Source organism: Suillus bovinus, assembly GCF_016758785.1.
Source record: "Suillus bovinus strain UH-Sbo-P2 chromosome Unknown EDB93scaffold_7, whole genome shotgun sequence".
NCBI lineage: Eukaryota > Fungi > Basidiomycota > Agaricomycetes > Boletales > Suillaceae > Suillus > Suillus bovinus.
In genome coordinates, this window is record NW_024542063.1 from 819,611 (window position 1) to 832,276 (window position 12,666).

The 12,666-nt window shown below is 48.1% G+C and overlaps 5 protein-coding genes across 5 annotated transcripts; 2 read left to right on the top strand and 3 right to left on the bottom strand.

Moving 5' to 3' along the window:
• Positions 1 to 267: 267 nt before the first annotated feature.
• Positions 268 to 2,979, top strand: EDB93DRAFT_1125058 (dihydroxyacetone kinase). Its single transcript, XM_041448704.1, has 12 exons — positions 268 to 360; positions 422 to 520; positions 570 to 659; positions 709 to 726; positions 777 to 858; positions 912 to 929; positions 989 to 1,135; positions 1,184 to 1,325; positions 1,391 to 1,723; positions 1,774 to 2,131; positions 2,184 to 2,301; positions 2,355 to 2,979. Exons 1-12 carry the CDS (start codon positions 348 to 350, stop codon positions 2,704 to 2,706), a joined length of 1,770 nt encoding a protein of 589 aa, XP_041311591.1. The 5' UTR covers positions 268 to 347; the 3' UTR covers positions 2,707 to 2,979.
• A 166-nt stretch (positions 2,980 to 3,145) lies between these two features.
• Positions 3,146 to 5,204, bottom strand: EDB93DRAFT_1125074 (uncharacterized protein; the record flags this gene model as incomplete). The annotated part of the gene is made up of 7 exons (XM_041448705.1): positions 3,146 to 3,381; positions 3,435 to 3,639; positions 3,702 to 4,747; positions 4,781 to 4,890; positions 4,923 to 4,977; positions 5,027 to 5,045; positions 5,072 to 5,204. Coding segments are annotated over 7 exons (1,728 nt in total), but the record flags the coding sequence as incomplete, so codon positions are not given.
• A 180-nt stretch (positions 5,205 to 5,384) lies between these two features.
• Positions 5,385 to 6,763, top strand: EDB93DRAFT_1305048 (uncharacterized protein; the record flags this gene model as incomplete). The annotated part of the gene is made up of 5 exons (XM_041454737.1): positions 5,385 to 5,536; positions 5,717 to 5,878; positions 5,932 to 6,015; positions 6,181 to 6,479; positions 6,544 to 6,763. Exons 1-5 carry the CDS (start codon positions 5,450 to 5,452, stop codon positions 6,761 to 6,763), a joined length of 852 nt encoding a protein of 283 aa, XP_041311593.1. The 5' UTR covers positions 5,385 to 5,449.
• A 136-nt stretch (positions 6,764 to 6,899) lies between these two features.
• Positions 6,900 to 9,502, bottom strand: EDB93DRAFT_1326033 (uncharacterized protein). The gene is made up of 7 exons (XM_041455051.1): positions 9,266 to 9,502; positions 9,000 to 9,200; positions 8,378 to 8,949; positions 8,079 to 8,324; positions 7,394 to 8,026; positions 7,078 to 7,343; positions 6,900 to 7,033 (listed from the first exon to the last, which is right to left on the bottom strand). Exons 1-7 carry the CDS (start codon positions 9,316 to 9,318, stop codon positions 7,022 to 7,024), a joined length of 1,983 nt encoding a protein of 660 aa, XP_041311594.1. The 5' UTR covers positions 9,319 to 9,502; the 3' UTR covers positions 6,900 to 7,021.
• Positions 9,503 to 10,553: 1,051 nt separating this feature from the next.
• On the bottom strand, positions 10,554 to 11,569 carry EDB93DRAFT_820878 (uncharacterized protein). The gene is made up of 4 exons (XM_041457591.1): positions 11,536 to 11,569; positions 11,401 to 11,484; positions 11,310 to 11,351; positions 10,554 to 11,258 (listed from the first exon to the last, which is right to left on the bottom strand). The coding sequence occupies exon 4, from the start codon at positions 11,246 to 11,248 to the stop codon at positions 10,763 to 10,765; it is 486 nt and encodes a 161-aa protein (XP_041311595.1). The 5' UTR covers positions 11,249 to 11,258; positions 11,310 to 11,351; positions 11,401 to 11,484; positions 11,536 to 11,569; the 3' UTR covers positions 10,554 to 10,762.
• Between the last annotated feature and the right edge of the window lie 1,097 nt (positions 11,570 to 12,666).

The following is a 12,666-nucleotide window of genomic DNA, read 5'->3' on the forward strand; positions in this document are numbered from 1 at the left end:
TTCGATGCTCTGCAAGTAAAATTTTCTCTAGCTGGTATGTCATAAGTAGTATGGTAATACATGAGGTGGCCAGGCAATGACTCGGACTTTGTAGCCCTCAGTGATCCCAAAATGGTCGACGGCCACTAATTTGTTGGTATCACATTTGACTAGTCTGAATCGTAAAAAAAATGACCCATGATGCATATTCAGACGTTCATCTCCATCAGGAAAAACTTCCATTAGACTAAGTTTAAGCAATAAAAATTTATAATAAAAAGACGTGGTGGGTGGGAGCCCGTGATGTCATTGCATTATGAGATAGTGTACTGTTCATGTAAACTCCTTTCTTCCCACTCGCAGCCATCATGGTCGTACAAAGTAAAGCTTTGTCAATCTCATCATGCCATCGTACTGACTGCTCGACCAACTTTGAACACAGGCAAGCATTTCCTGAACACAGCACCCTCTCTCGTGCTCGATTCCTTAGAAGGACTGTGCGCAATCAATACACAACTAGCTCTTGATCCGATCCATAGAGGTAACATTGCAGACCGACGATCAGGATACTAAACAAAAAAGATATATAGTCGTCTACCTTGCTGATCAGGACCGCTCCAAAGTTGCTCTCCTCTGTGGAGGTGGTTCTGGTCATGAGCCATCCCACTCAGGTTTCGTAGGTAAATGAGCCCTCGCATCACATTCCAGATCACGCTGACCTGGATGCAGGCCAGGGCGTTTTGACCGGTTAGCAGAATACTCTTTATGCGGTCGTGACCTAACCGACATTCACGAAGCTGCTGTGTGTGGACATATCTTTGCCTCTCCAAGTGCTGGTCAAGTTCGCCGTGCAGTAGATCTGATCGACAACAAAAGAGGGTGATTCCATTGTTGCAGCTGTAACTTTATTTGCTAACAATGACTGCATTTAGCACTATCATCGTAGTCAAGTACGGCTCATCGCGACGACTGTTGTAGTATCAGATTTGCTAACTGATCTTGTATGCAGGAATTACACCGGCGATGTCCTCAATTTTGGTCTAGCCAAAGAAGAATATGCGGCCCGTTATCCCGACAAAGCTGACCGTGTCAAGTTCGTCATCGTAGGAGATGACGTTGCTGTAGGAAAAACCCAAGGTAGTATTGTCGGAAGACGGTATGGACATCTATCGAAATTCCACTACATCACTTGAACATCCTACAGTGGTCTTGCAGGTGTTTGTCTCGTCTACAAAATTGCAGGCGCCTTGGCCCAAACTGGTGCCTCTGTAGATGAGGTCTACGATATCGCCCAGTACGTTTCCTCTAGGCTCGGTACTATAGGGGTTGGTCTGGACCACTGTCATGTACGAGTCAACGTTCGAGTGTTGAGGACATCTCTGTATTCACGATACTTCCTCGCTTCGTGCAGGTCCCTGGAACCGCTATTCCCGATACATATTTGGGTGCGAATGAACTCGAAATCGGTCTCGGAATTCACAACGAAAGTGGTCACCGTCGCATTTCTCCTGTTCCACCTCTCAATGAACTCATCCCCACTCTCCTCGACATGATTACTTCCACAACAGACAAAGAACGGTCTTTCGTTCCCTTCAAGAATGACGGCACAGACCGTGTTGTTCTTCTCGTCAATAACCTCGGCGGTCTCAGTGAACTTGAACTCGGCGGAGTAGTCGCCGAAGTGAGGCGTGCTCTGGATAAATCTGGGATTAAGATCATGCGCCTGCTTTCTGGCTCTTTCATGGTTAGTCGAACCCCTTCAGCTTTACTAGAATCAATGATAATCCTTGCTAGACAAGTCTCAACATGCCCGGATTTTCAATTACGATGCTCCTTCTCCCCGCCGAAAACGACACGGGAACTCCAACCGCTGATTTCATCCTTTCCTTACTCGACGACAGTATCAACACCCCAGGATGGAAATGGTCTTCTAGGTCTGTCCCAAAGCCACCATCTGTCTTTTCGTCCCTCCCGACTGCAACCCACGCGAAGGCCTGGTCAGCCTCACTCAAAGCCCCCGATGTCGATCAATTCAACAGTGCTATAGAGCGTGCATGCCGGGCCCTCATTATTGCTGAGCCCGAGATTACTCGCATGGACAACATCGCTGGTGATGGGGACTGCGGACTTACGCTCAAAGATGGTGCTACAGGTACTTCACATTATGATATTTATATGCATGCATACTCATTATATACATACAGCTGTGCTTGAGGCTCTGAGCAAAAACAGCATCTCTGGCAACGATGTACTTGGCAGCGTCATCACAATATCTCGTATCGCAGAGGATGCGATGGGAGGAACTAGCGGAGCCCTCTATTCGTTAGTGAAGTTCCTTTTGGTCAGATTCATATGTCATAATCATCATGTATCAGAATCTTCTTCTCTGCCCTCGCTCAAGCGCTCGCTAAAAGCTCCTCCTCGATCGCCACACAAGAAGTATGGTGCACGGCGTTAGAAGCTGCTCTAGGTCGTTTATATACTTACACTCGGGCACGTCCCCCTTCTCGTACACTAGTCGACCCTCTCACTGCCTTCATCGGTGCACTGTCGTCCGGCCTTGCGGCAGCCGTGAAGGCTGCTAGAGAAGCTGCTGAAGGGACGAAAGACATGGAGGCAAAGGCCGGTAGGAGCGCATATATTGATAGCACAAAGCTAAAGGCTGAGCGAGTTGCCGATCCTGGGGCATGGGGCGTGAAAGTTGTGGTGGAGGCCCTAGCTCAGTGATGGTATTTTAGGCATTCACAGTATTGATTCTCCAAACATGTGACTGATGCGGTCACCATCGGGCCAGAGATAGCCGTGCGTAGCGAGAAAATTGCTAACCAAATTTGAAGCACGAGATAATTTGCCAGTACTTGGTCACTCTGACTGATTGACATGAACATGCATAAATAGGGGCAGGCTCGATGTCATGATCATCAGCCAGGCGAGCAATAATCCTGAATTCATCAATAAGAGTGCCGCAGCCTCCGTGTACTTCAACTGGAAGCAATAATGAAAGACTAGGCTGCACAACGACACTGAAAAACGGTTATCATTCAATTTCAAAAACCTCGTCACTCACAGGAGTTCGATATACTCTCTCTTCTATCTGCATGCAGTGTTCTCTTTCAGTTACAGTAGTGGTCGAAACAACTTGAAGGACCCGAGAATGTTGGAGACAATTGCTCAAGTGAACTTAAATAGCTTGACACCACTGCGAAAACTCGTGGACTATCTTCATAATAGATACATAATGACTAAACACATTTTATCCCAAGGTGTTCATTCCATTCCCAGTCCTGGGTCCTTCTTTCTATGTACACCCATATGTCTCGCAAGCTGGTCCGGCCTCGCGAAAGACTTTCCACACCCACCCTCAGGACAGGGATAAGGGCGTGCACCTGTATGCGTTCGTAACTAGAAACACGGTCTGGTTCAGAAACTATATCTGCAATAACTAAAAAGCCTACATGTTTCGACAGATTCGACGACTCAGCGAAAGCCCTGAAGAAAGACAATACATCAGCACTCCAACATCAAATAGAAGAACCCCATACTTCTCGCAAAACTTGCACTTGAACGGCTTGAAACCATTGTGCGTCCGCTTGTGAATCGTCAATGCACCCGTGATAGCAAACGCTTTGCCGCACCCGGGAAAATCACAAACGTATGGCTCTAACAGTGTCCAATGAGCTGCCTGTCGAACGCGAGATGACAGAAAACAGAAAAGTACATACTCTCTTGGGTATGCCTCCGCATATGCTGTTGCAGCGTAGCTGTTTCTGAGAAATGTGCATTACATATTTTACACTTAAATGGCCTATGTCCTGTGTGCGACTGCATGTGCCGTGCGACTTTTTGTTTACTTGAAAATCCTTGCGTCCCATTCCGAGAGCAACCCTCCCAGCAACACTCGTAGTGTGCTTTACCGCTGCCGATGTGGGCAGAGAGGATGTGGTTTGTAAGGTCATCAGGAGAAGAGAATGTTTGCGTGCACCCACTCCATTTACAAGGTTTGATGGCGTCTGTGAACGGGGAGGGGGAGTCTGGCGGATAAGACTTGTCCAGAGGTGAAGGATAGGGAGGGACGTCTGTGGATGTTTCGTCATGGGGAATAATTTCCGGTGGTAATGCCGTGCGCGCCATCATCGATTGTGGGAAAGGGTAATTGATACCAAAATGATCTTGCATCAAGTGTGTAGTAAGAGCGTCAAGGACAGTATCTGTAAACACGGTTGTCGAAGAGCTTGAAATTGATTCTGTACAGGGTAACATAACACAGTCTCCCCAGTGGCACGACATAGTATTGGTGTCGAATTGTTGATTCTGGGAAGCGTCTGAGCATACCTGCTGAGGGGCTGATTCCTTCGTTAAACTTGGAGGGCGGAGATGGTCCAAGTTGACGTGCCCGACTAGCTCCATAAGAGATGGGAATGTAGCCTTACAGTCCCCCCACAAACAAGTAAACATATCTGGTGAGAACTGTGGTAGGTGTTGTGGCAGGCCAACGGGTGTGAACTGAGTCGCTGCCTGGGAAATGTGGGGTGAAGAAAACGCTGAGCTAGTAGATGACGCCAGACATTCGGGAGAAGCGTTACCCAAAGGCCGGGCTATGGTACTGTATTCTGGAGAAAATCGGGGTACATGTTGTTCGCTGTAGTCGCTCTCGTCGCATCCACACAAACCATTTGTTGACTGTGGGTTCCAGTTGAACTGTGTGAGACTTGGGTCAAGGGACTTTGGCTGGGATAGATAAGAATGATAATCGGTGCAGCATTGCCAGCTTGAAATTGAAACAATTAGGAAAGGCGTGGACACCACAATATGGCGTACCAATTCTTCAAGACCAGAACAATCACCGCAGTCCTCGTCAGGAACACAGGCGCTATCGCAGATCATGTCACCGTCTGCAATGTGGCAACTGGGCTCAGGGTGGGGGTAGGATCGTTACAGGCGACGACGACACACTTGTCAGTGCACTGAGAGGTCATCTCTAGTATGGGGCATGCGGGTCTTTGCATTCATTATAGACCCTTGTAAACAGTGTGAGCACGGCGGATACAGGGAGTGTATTAATGAACCTCCACGATCCATACCAACGTCAAACCTGGAAGGTCGTAAGGGCGGAATGAATTGTCATGGAGTTGCATGAACAAATAAGTGTTGCTCGTCCTCAGATCGGAAAGCTTGTAGTAAGATGGGCTGATCGTCAGCGACGGCGATGACGAGAGCAAAGGGGATCTTTATGTGGTGAATATCTGGAAAAATGAGGTGTTAGGGAAAGGGAAGCGTTTCCTTGATCGAGTTGATGTGTAATTGCAGTATTTTTCATTGCGTTATGAGCTTGGTGACTGCGAGGGTCCTCTTCGGCGCTTCAACGTGATAGTGGTACGGGAAAATTGGTCATGACAATGGCTAGGGAGTAGCGTCACGTGCGTGAAGTCGGAGTTTGAAAATCGACCAACATTTGGCCCGAAAGCTGTTCATGATGGCGAGCTATAATGTCCGGAGCGACAGACTCCACATTATTCAGGAGCCATTTCCGAAGAATGGACTCATTTTCGTCCTTGTCGTGCGGGGCAGTATAAAAATAGTGGAAAGGCAACTACCGCAATTTTCCAGTTAGACCGGTGTGATGGCGAGGATTTTATGTCGTTGTTGTCCTCAGCGTTCCCTTGCCTAAATGTCCACATAAATTAGTGCTGCCACGGTCCGGTCCAGAACCGGACCGGAAAACGGCTCTCGGTTCTAGGTCTTCCCGAACGGTCCATTCTGGTTCGGCCTTGCCGAACCATTCCGAACCATTATCGACTTCGACTTCGACTGCGACTGCGACAAAGTCGGTCTCCACATCAAACTGCTGTCTTCGGGATTTGCACTATTGGTTAATCAGGCTACCTTCAGCCTTTTCAAGGTAAGTACTAATCAATCAATTTCTCACATGACTTTCTATCTCTCTTTTTCAAGGCACCTTTGATTTGCGTCCCACCAATCATCCAGACTGAACCATCACTCAGCTCCATCTTGCCGTCGTCCACCCACAAATTACAGGTATGTGCATCTGAATTAAATTTTTTTAAAAAAAATCTCATTTGAGTCAAGGCTCTATAATTATGTGCGTGCATCCTTTTTGTCACTGGCGAAGCCATCTTCCTATCGACTGTCTCATTCAAATCGTTTTGAAGTTTTTGACTTGATACTAACCTTACACTTCAGGTACCCTCAGCTCCTGTTGCCAATAAACCCAGCCTATTCCCTACCTCGTCTACTCCACAAATAACCACCACCACCGCACCTACCACGTCATCTACACCCTCCATACCGGACTTTTTCGCTAAGCCAATTGCACCGTCGACGCCTGCACCTGCAGCTCCTTCGTTTTCTCTTTGGTCCCATGCCCGCACAGCCGCTGTTCGCTGCACCTACTTCCACATCCACCAATCCCTTCTCTGCACCAGCAGCATCAAGCACGGAAACCGGCAAACCAGCACCATTCCCCTTCGCAAAACCACCCAGTGTACTACCTTCCTCGACGCCAACATCTACATCGACACAAGCTAACCCACCATCGATATTTAGTACCACTCCGAGCAACGCTGCCCCAACTTCTGCCCCATCCACACCTGCACCGCTGAAGTTTGACTTTGGCAAGAAGCCTGCGAGCACGATCCCAAAGCCTACTGCTGCACCTTCCCCTACCACAACTGTTGCCGACGCCGTAAAACAGACTTGCCCTTTATTTGCGTTTTCGGCGGCTGCTCCCCAATCCAGTCCCCTGGGAGCGAGTTCGCACGGCTGATCATTTTCATGAAGGCCGCTTACCGTAATGGACATCTTTCAGCAGCTACAGAGGCAGAGGAGTGCGCACAAATGTTATTAGAGTAGTTACTCAATGTGTAGACTAGTATTTCGTCAATTTTTTTTGCTGTCCCTACAGAAAAAATTTCGGTTCGGTTCAAGTTCAGACCGCAAAAAAACCGAACCGGACCACGGCAGCACTAATGTCATAAATACTGCTTTTTCCTTCCTGCATCCATTAGCATCCACTTTTAGCCAGTCATCGAGCAGTCTGCCATTGCTCATCAGCTTGCCTTCTTGGTACCTAAGACAGACCCAGACAAGGACCCAGACGAGGGATTCAGCATCGTGCCGGTACTTGTGCATGACTTTGCCTTCGAGGCCCTTTTTCTGGAGCAGGTCGAGTGCCATGAATGGAACTGTTCCTGTGCACTCCTTCCCGCTGGGCCCATCGGGTTTGATCAATGATAAGTCGTAGTCCTTGAGGACCCCGACCCATTGGCCGTTCAGCCCGTAGACCATAAGATTGTTAGGACTGATGTCGCGGTGATGGACATTGTGCTTCCAGAGTGTGTAATGACCTGTTGGCTCACTTAGGGACAATGAAGAGTACAGGAAAAATCAGACATACATAGCGCAACTTGCCACCATGCGCTGAGAAATTCGTCTCCACTCAGCGACGTGATTGGGATAAGCTTCCTGAACATAACGATATACAAAATGCGACTGCCCCCTTCAGCGTCAGCGTCTTGAATTCCTAGCGACCTCCTGATTTTGGTCGTGGACGTCTCGTCAAACTTGTGGAACCAGACCATGTCCGGGATGTGGCCCTTCACTGTTGATTCCTTGCTCGCAATGCTATACACGTTTTGAAGTATCTCGTCCTCGCTCTGACGTCGCTCTTCTGGCCAATAGAGCTTGGCGACCAGTTCCTTAGAATCGTTACCACAAACATCTCTCTTCTTTTTGTCCGAAAGATACTTGCTTTGGACAGAAAAGACATTAGTTGCGTGACCGTGCAGACCGAAGTGAGTCATGCGTGTGTCAGACTTCAGGTCCAATTTGAGGTTGACATCTCCAACGACGACGTCGCAAGAAACTCCAGGAACGTGGGTAAATTTCGGATTATGGCCCCATTGCTCGTCTCCCATGCGCTGCATAGCAAGCAGTAACACAAGGAACCGGGGAAGATCCTTGATAAAGTTGATGCCGGCGCATTGAATGGCATTTTCTCGATTAAAATACCAGATGTAGATGATATCATCTAGTACGGGCGATCAATTCAACAAGAGGCCTAAGATATTCAGTCGACTTACTGTTCACTACATAAGATATGACGCACTGCAGCGCGATGTTGGCAGTGAATAACACCGCAGCATACAAACCATTCTGGATGTTTGGATGAATCTTTTCGGGCTCCTCTGTGATTTCCTTCTGGTCCGTGGAGTTCTCATCGGTTTTCTTCTGGCGCTTGCAAGCAGGTTCGTTGAAGTCCAACTCATCAGATTTACGTTTGCTATCTGATTTTGCTTTCAGCTGCTCGGACGTACGCGTACCCTGCGCTGAATTGCGAAGGTCAGCAATGAAGTGTAGGTAGACACTCTGTATGGCTTACGTTCATCCGATGGCATGTTCGAGCTTCGAGTAGAAGCGGCGGCAGGCGCAAGAGTCGCAGCTGTTGGGTCAAGGTTTTCCGTTGCATTCCAAAGGTTCAGATACTTGAGCCTTGGATTAAAGGGAGCGTATTTTGTCACTTGGTAAGGCAATACTGGAGGATCCAGAGTGGAGCTGCGTTTGAACTCCACGGTCGATCGAACATCGATCCATTTGAAGTTGCCGTGAAGCTTCTTCGCCGCTTTGTTCATGTAAAACACTTCGATATCTTGGTTTTGATCCTCGCCGTCGTTACCCATACTAGCCTGGCCCTTACCCTTAGCCTCTCTACCCTTCACCGCAGCCTTCACCGCTTTCCGAGAGACGAGAACAACGTCCGGCTTGCGCATAGACTTTGCGCCTTGGTGCACTCGTGTCCTGTCCTTGTCATTATGATAGAACAAGATGTCCATATCGTTGTTTTGCGGGGAAGCAGGTAGTCCGGAGACTTCCAAGCTCCTCAGTTTGAGGAGTGCGGCATTGGCCGCACGCACAAAGGACGGGTACGAACTTGGCTCTGTGGCGCAATTGGCACTGGGAAAAGACGCTCAGCTTCTTTCATACCACGTGAACTCTCTACCTACAATTCAGTCCAGTTATCCGTGATTTCTGGAGTGTTGTTGCAGATGTCCAGGACAGCTGTAAGAGAATCTTGAAGCAATTTCGACTTCTCACTGCTGGGACGCTCATCGAAGCCACAGAGGAGCCACTGTAGCATTCCATCGGCTTCACATTTCTTGTAATTCTCCACATCCCAAGTGATCCATAAGGGGACATCCCTGACCCTGCGTGCATGGTAAAGTTCGATATAGATATATAAGTGACCGAGCAAAAAGAATGATTGACGTACCTGATGCCTAGAGTACTAATGTGTTCGCTGACAGCGGCACTGCCATTGACCATGATGCCAATGAACTGAACGAGTTACTGCCAGTAGAAAATAAAAAGTGGGGGCAAGAAAATGCAGTTCATGGTTCGCTTTTAAACCAGAACGATGCTATTGTTCTGAAATGAAATAAAGGCAACAATCGATACCTCAGTAGAGATTCGAATGTTGATGTACTCTGAGCCACCGTCATGGTTGAACCGCTTGAACATTGAATTCCGAGTATCATTGATCTGGCACTGCCATCACACATAAACTTCTTTCGATCACATGCCCATCCTGGCACCCACAAACGCCCATCATGATTATGACTTCGATTTTTTTTTTCTTTTGTTCCACGCGCAAAGAAGTAATTGTGTTTTGGGATTGCTACTGCGGGTCCACGCACCGCTTCGTCGTTGACCGCCGCCATGATTTATCCAACTTCTCATTTGTTCTTTTTTTCAGTGTGACAAAGGAGTCAAGTTCGCAGATCATATCCGTATCAATAAATAACATGATGCCATCAGATTTCGAAGCCGCCATCCTGGTCCACAGCACTACTCCATGATTTCCCCAACAAGCATAATCGCAAAGTCCGACTCATTCTTTTTTGCCAGCGTGACAGAGGAGTCAGGTTCGCAGTTCATATCCGTATCACCAACATGATGCCATCAGATTTCCAAGACCTCATTCTGGTCCACAGCGCCACTGTGATTTCTCCAATGAGAAGAATTCGCGACTTCAGTGAGTCAAATGATCATTCCTTCTGAATCATCACTGTTATTCGTTTTTTTTTGGCGATCCGCTCCAGTGTCTGCACGAGGAACAACATCTTGCTGCAAAATTGCTTATCTCGGGCCAGCCTCCGCATTACTACCATTATACATCAGATTCCAAGGTCACCACCCTTGTCGCCACTGTGATTTCCCCAACAAGCATCACCACACATATCATGACTCGATCTATTTCGAATGGGTTACTTCAATCAAAGGGAAATATACTTACTTCTGATCCTTGACAGTTGACTGGATGATCCCGTCATCATTGTCTTGTTCGAGTATCGCATTCACTGTATCTTGCTCGCTAATAGAAGACAATGCAGCAGATCCCTCCTACATGCAGTATGACTCCTACTTTGAGCGGTAGCTGAGGCTTTCTCCTCTAATTACGGCAAAAATTTCCCATGGAAGCCGACGCAGCTTGTGAAAGTATCTGAAACGTCAAGATCTAGGGACCATTTGACCTGCGGAACAAGGCTAGCAGCGGCGAGAAACAGTTCAGGATCCGTAGAGGTCTCGAGCAGCCACTTGACGCCAGGTGCTTCGAGATTGGTGGTGGGTATGTCAGGGAGGGTGAGGACGTATTCATCCCCCAACAAAAAAAATCCAAATTCAGGTCGAACTCTTGTGCTTCCGAGTCCACGACCTTTGTCGAAACGCGCGAAACAACAAAAGACAGCCACCTCTGAAACCTGGTTGATTAATTGCTGAAGAGATCGTCGTGCGAATGTGCCGGCCATATGTACAGGGCCTGGGTAGTGAAATGAGCACAGAGTATACACTGCTTACATAGTACGACCCAGAACGCGGCGAGCAAACTCATGGACAAGCTTGCACATGCGATCGTTTGGATCCATAAGGTCGGCGCGCTCGGAAACCACGTAGATGCTGGGTCTGTGAGTGTGGAGCCCGCTGCAGCGAGATTGCCCGGTCCGATTTGAACAAGTTGCTTCAAAAGGGCATTCGTGATATTACTGGGGTCGGGACTGAGATTGGACACCATCGTGACAATGAGAGATGTGCTGACAGCAGAGAAAAGGTCCATGTCAGTAGTGTATCGCTCGAGAAACTCGACGTCGTGCTCCTCTGCGACTCGTTTGTACACCCCCGAGAAACGAGACCTATTGTCCTTGCCACTCTTCGATGCGATCGTCGAGTCCTGGAGAACATCTAATACTTGCTTCATGACATTTGCTCTGCATATAGGATATGGTCAGTTGTGATCGCTCAGCTTATTTTTCATTCACAATTCGTTTAGCGTGGGTTGGTCCTTATCCGCCACCACCTTGCTGAGATAATTGAGGAGCATGTTTGATATCATTATTGACGAGAACTTACGGAGATAAATCGCCGACCGATGCAACATTGGGAGTGTTTTTCTGTACGTGAGGTCCCGACGGCTGTGAAGGTCCAGCATTGGAGCTGCAGTTCTGGTGAGGAGCGAGACAGCAGCATTAAGGCAGAAACACATACATCCCCGATGGCAGCTCCGCCAAAGGCTCACAGTTTTTCTCCCCGTCTCATTGTCAGATAGCAGGCAGACTCCAGGACACCACAACCCACTTTTCTGTAGGTCGTACGTTGCCGTTCTCTGGAGAAGGCCGAGCCGAGTCGTTGTGGGCGTGCCGATCCTCAGCACTGCCAGTGTCTGATGCTTGTGGCATGAGGAAGTTACAACTAGGCTACTGTATTTGATCCCAGACAAAGCCAGTGAAAGGGTCTGAGGTGCGTGGACAGAGCAGTGGTGGTACACAAGAAGTCGTTTGGGCGGCTGCAACCATGTCGAACACATGCTTGCGAGCGTTGACGCCGAGAGCTGCCTGCAGTGGACTGTGACAATATATAGGCTCCCATGATTGGTGTAGTCAGACCGAACGCAAGAAAGAAAGTTGCCGCCTCGAGACAACGTTCTGAATCGGAGGTGGCGTGCCGGAAGGGCTTGCCTGAGTCTCTGACCTGTTGAGTCAATTTTGATCTGTTTTTGCCACTAGCCTGCTGCCTGAGCTCTGTTCTATGACTCTTACTTCGCTCATGACTCATACCTACACATTATATTCGTCATAATATCTCCCCATACATAGGAGCCCATAGATGATAGGGCACCGCTTCTGATGTATTGTTTGTAGCGATATGAGAAATTTGAGTGGAGACTTGCCACGGATGTACAACGATCTGGGTAGTTCGTTGCTTCATAACAGCATCAGAGGGAAAATTAGTACCAACTTGAAATCGATCCTACTTTTCAAAGTCGAGTGACTCTCCAATCGATTTGAATTGTGTCATCAAGGCGCAGTGGTTGTCCCCATCTCACGGCCAGTACTGGAGCGCTGACGTGTGGATTGACTGCGTGCATGAGAGACGTTCAATTAATTGACTGATTTCGATGGATTACAGGGTTATCCCATCCATGTAATATAAGCTTCATACGACGGCCACTCAGTCTTGTATATTTATATTACGTCGTCTGCCGTGGATATGGCTAGGACCGATTTTCACTGTCTGGAATTTCGTGCAATGCTGTCAGCATCCATTATTACAATGGTATTAGCCTGAGAAATCTAAGAGGGTCCGTCTCACTTTGCGATCGATTCCTGCATGTATTCA

Bases quoted from the DNA above. Each gene is read 5' to 3' on its own strand.
- EDB93DRAFT_1125058 (XM_041448704.1), top strand. The intron at 1,136-1,183 runs GTATGGACATCT...AACATCCTACAG, and splicing joins GGTAGTATTGTCGGAAGACG to TGGTCTTGCAGGTGTTTGTC. The intron at 2,302-2,354 runs GTTAGTGAAGTT...ATCATGTATCAG, and splicing joins ACTAGCGGAGCCCTCTATTC to AATCTTCTTCTCTGCCCTCG.
- EDB93DRAFT_1326033 (XM_041455051.1), bottom strand. From the start codon at position 9,318: ATGGTCAATGGCAGTGCCGCTGTCAGCGAACACATTAGTACTCTAGGC. The intron at 8,325-8,377 runs GTAAGCCATACA...TTCGCAATTCAG, and splicing joins GAACATGCCATCGGATGAAC to CGCAGGGTACGCGTACGTCC. The intron at 8,027-8,078 runs GTAAGTCGACTG...CGCCCGTACTAG, and splicing joins CATATCTTATGTAGTGAACA to ATGATATCATCTACATCTGG.
- EDB93DRAFT_820878 (XM_041457591.1), bottom strand. From the start codon at position 11,248: ATGAAGCAAGTATTAGATGTTCTCCAGGACTCGACGATCGCATCGAAG.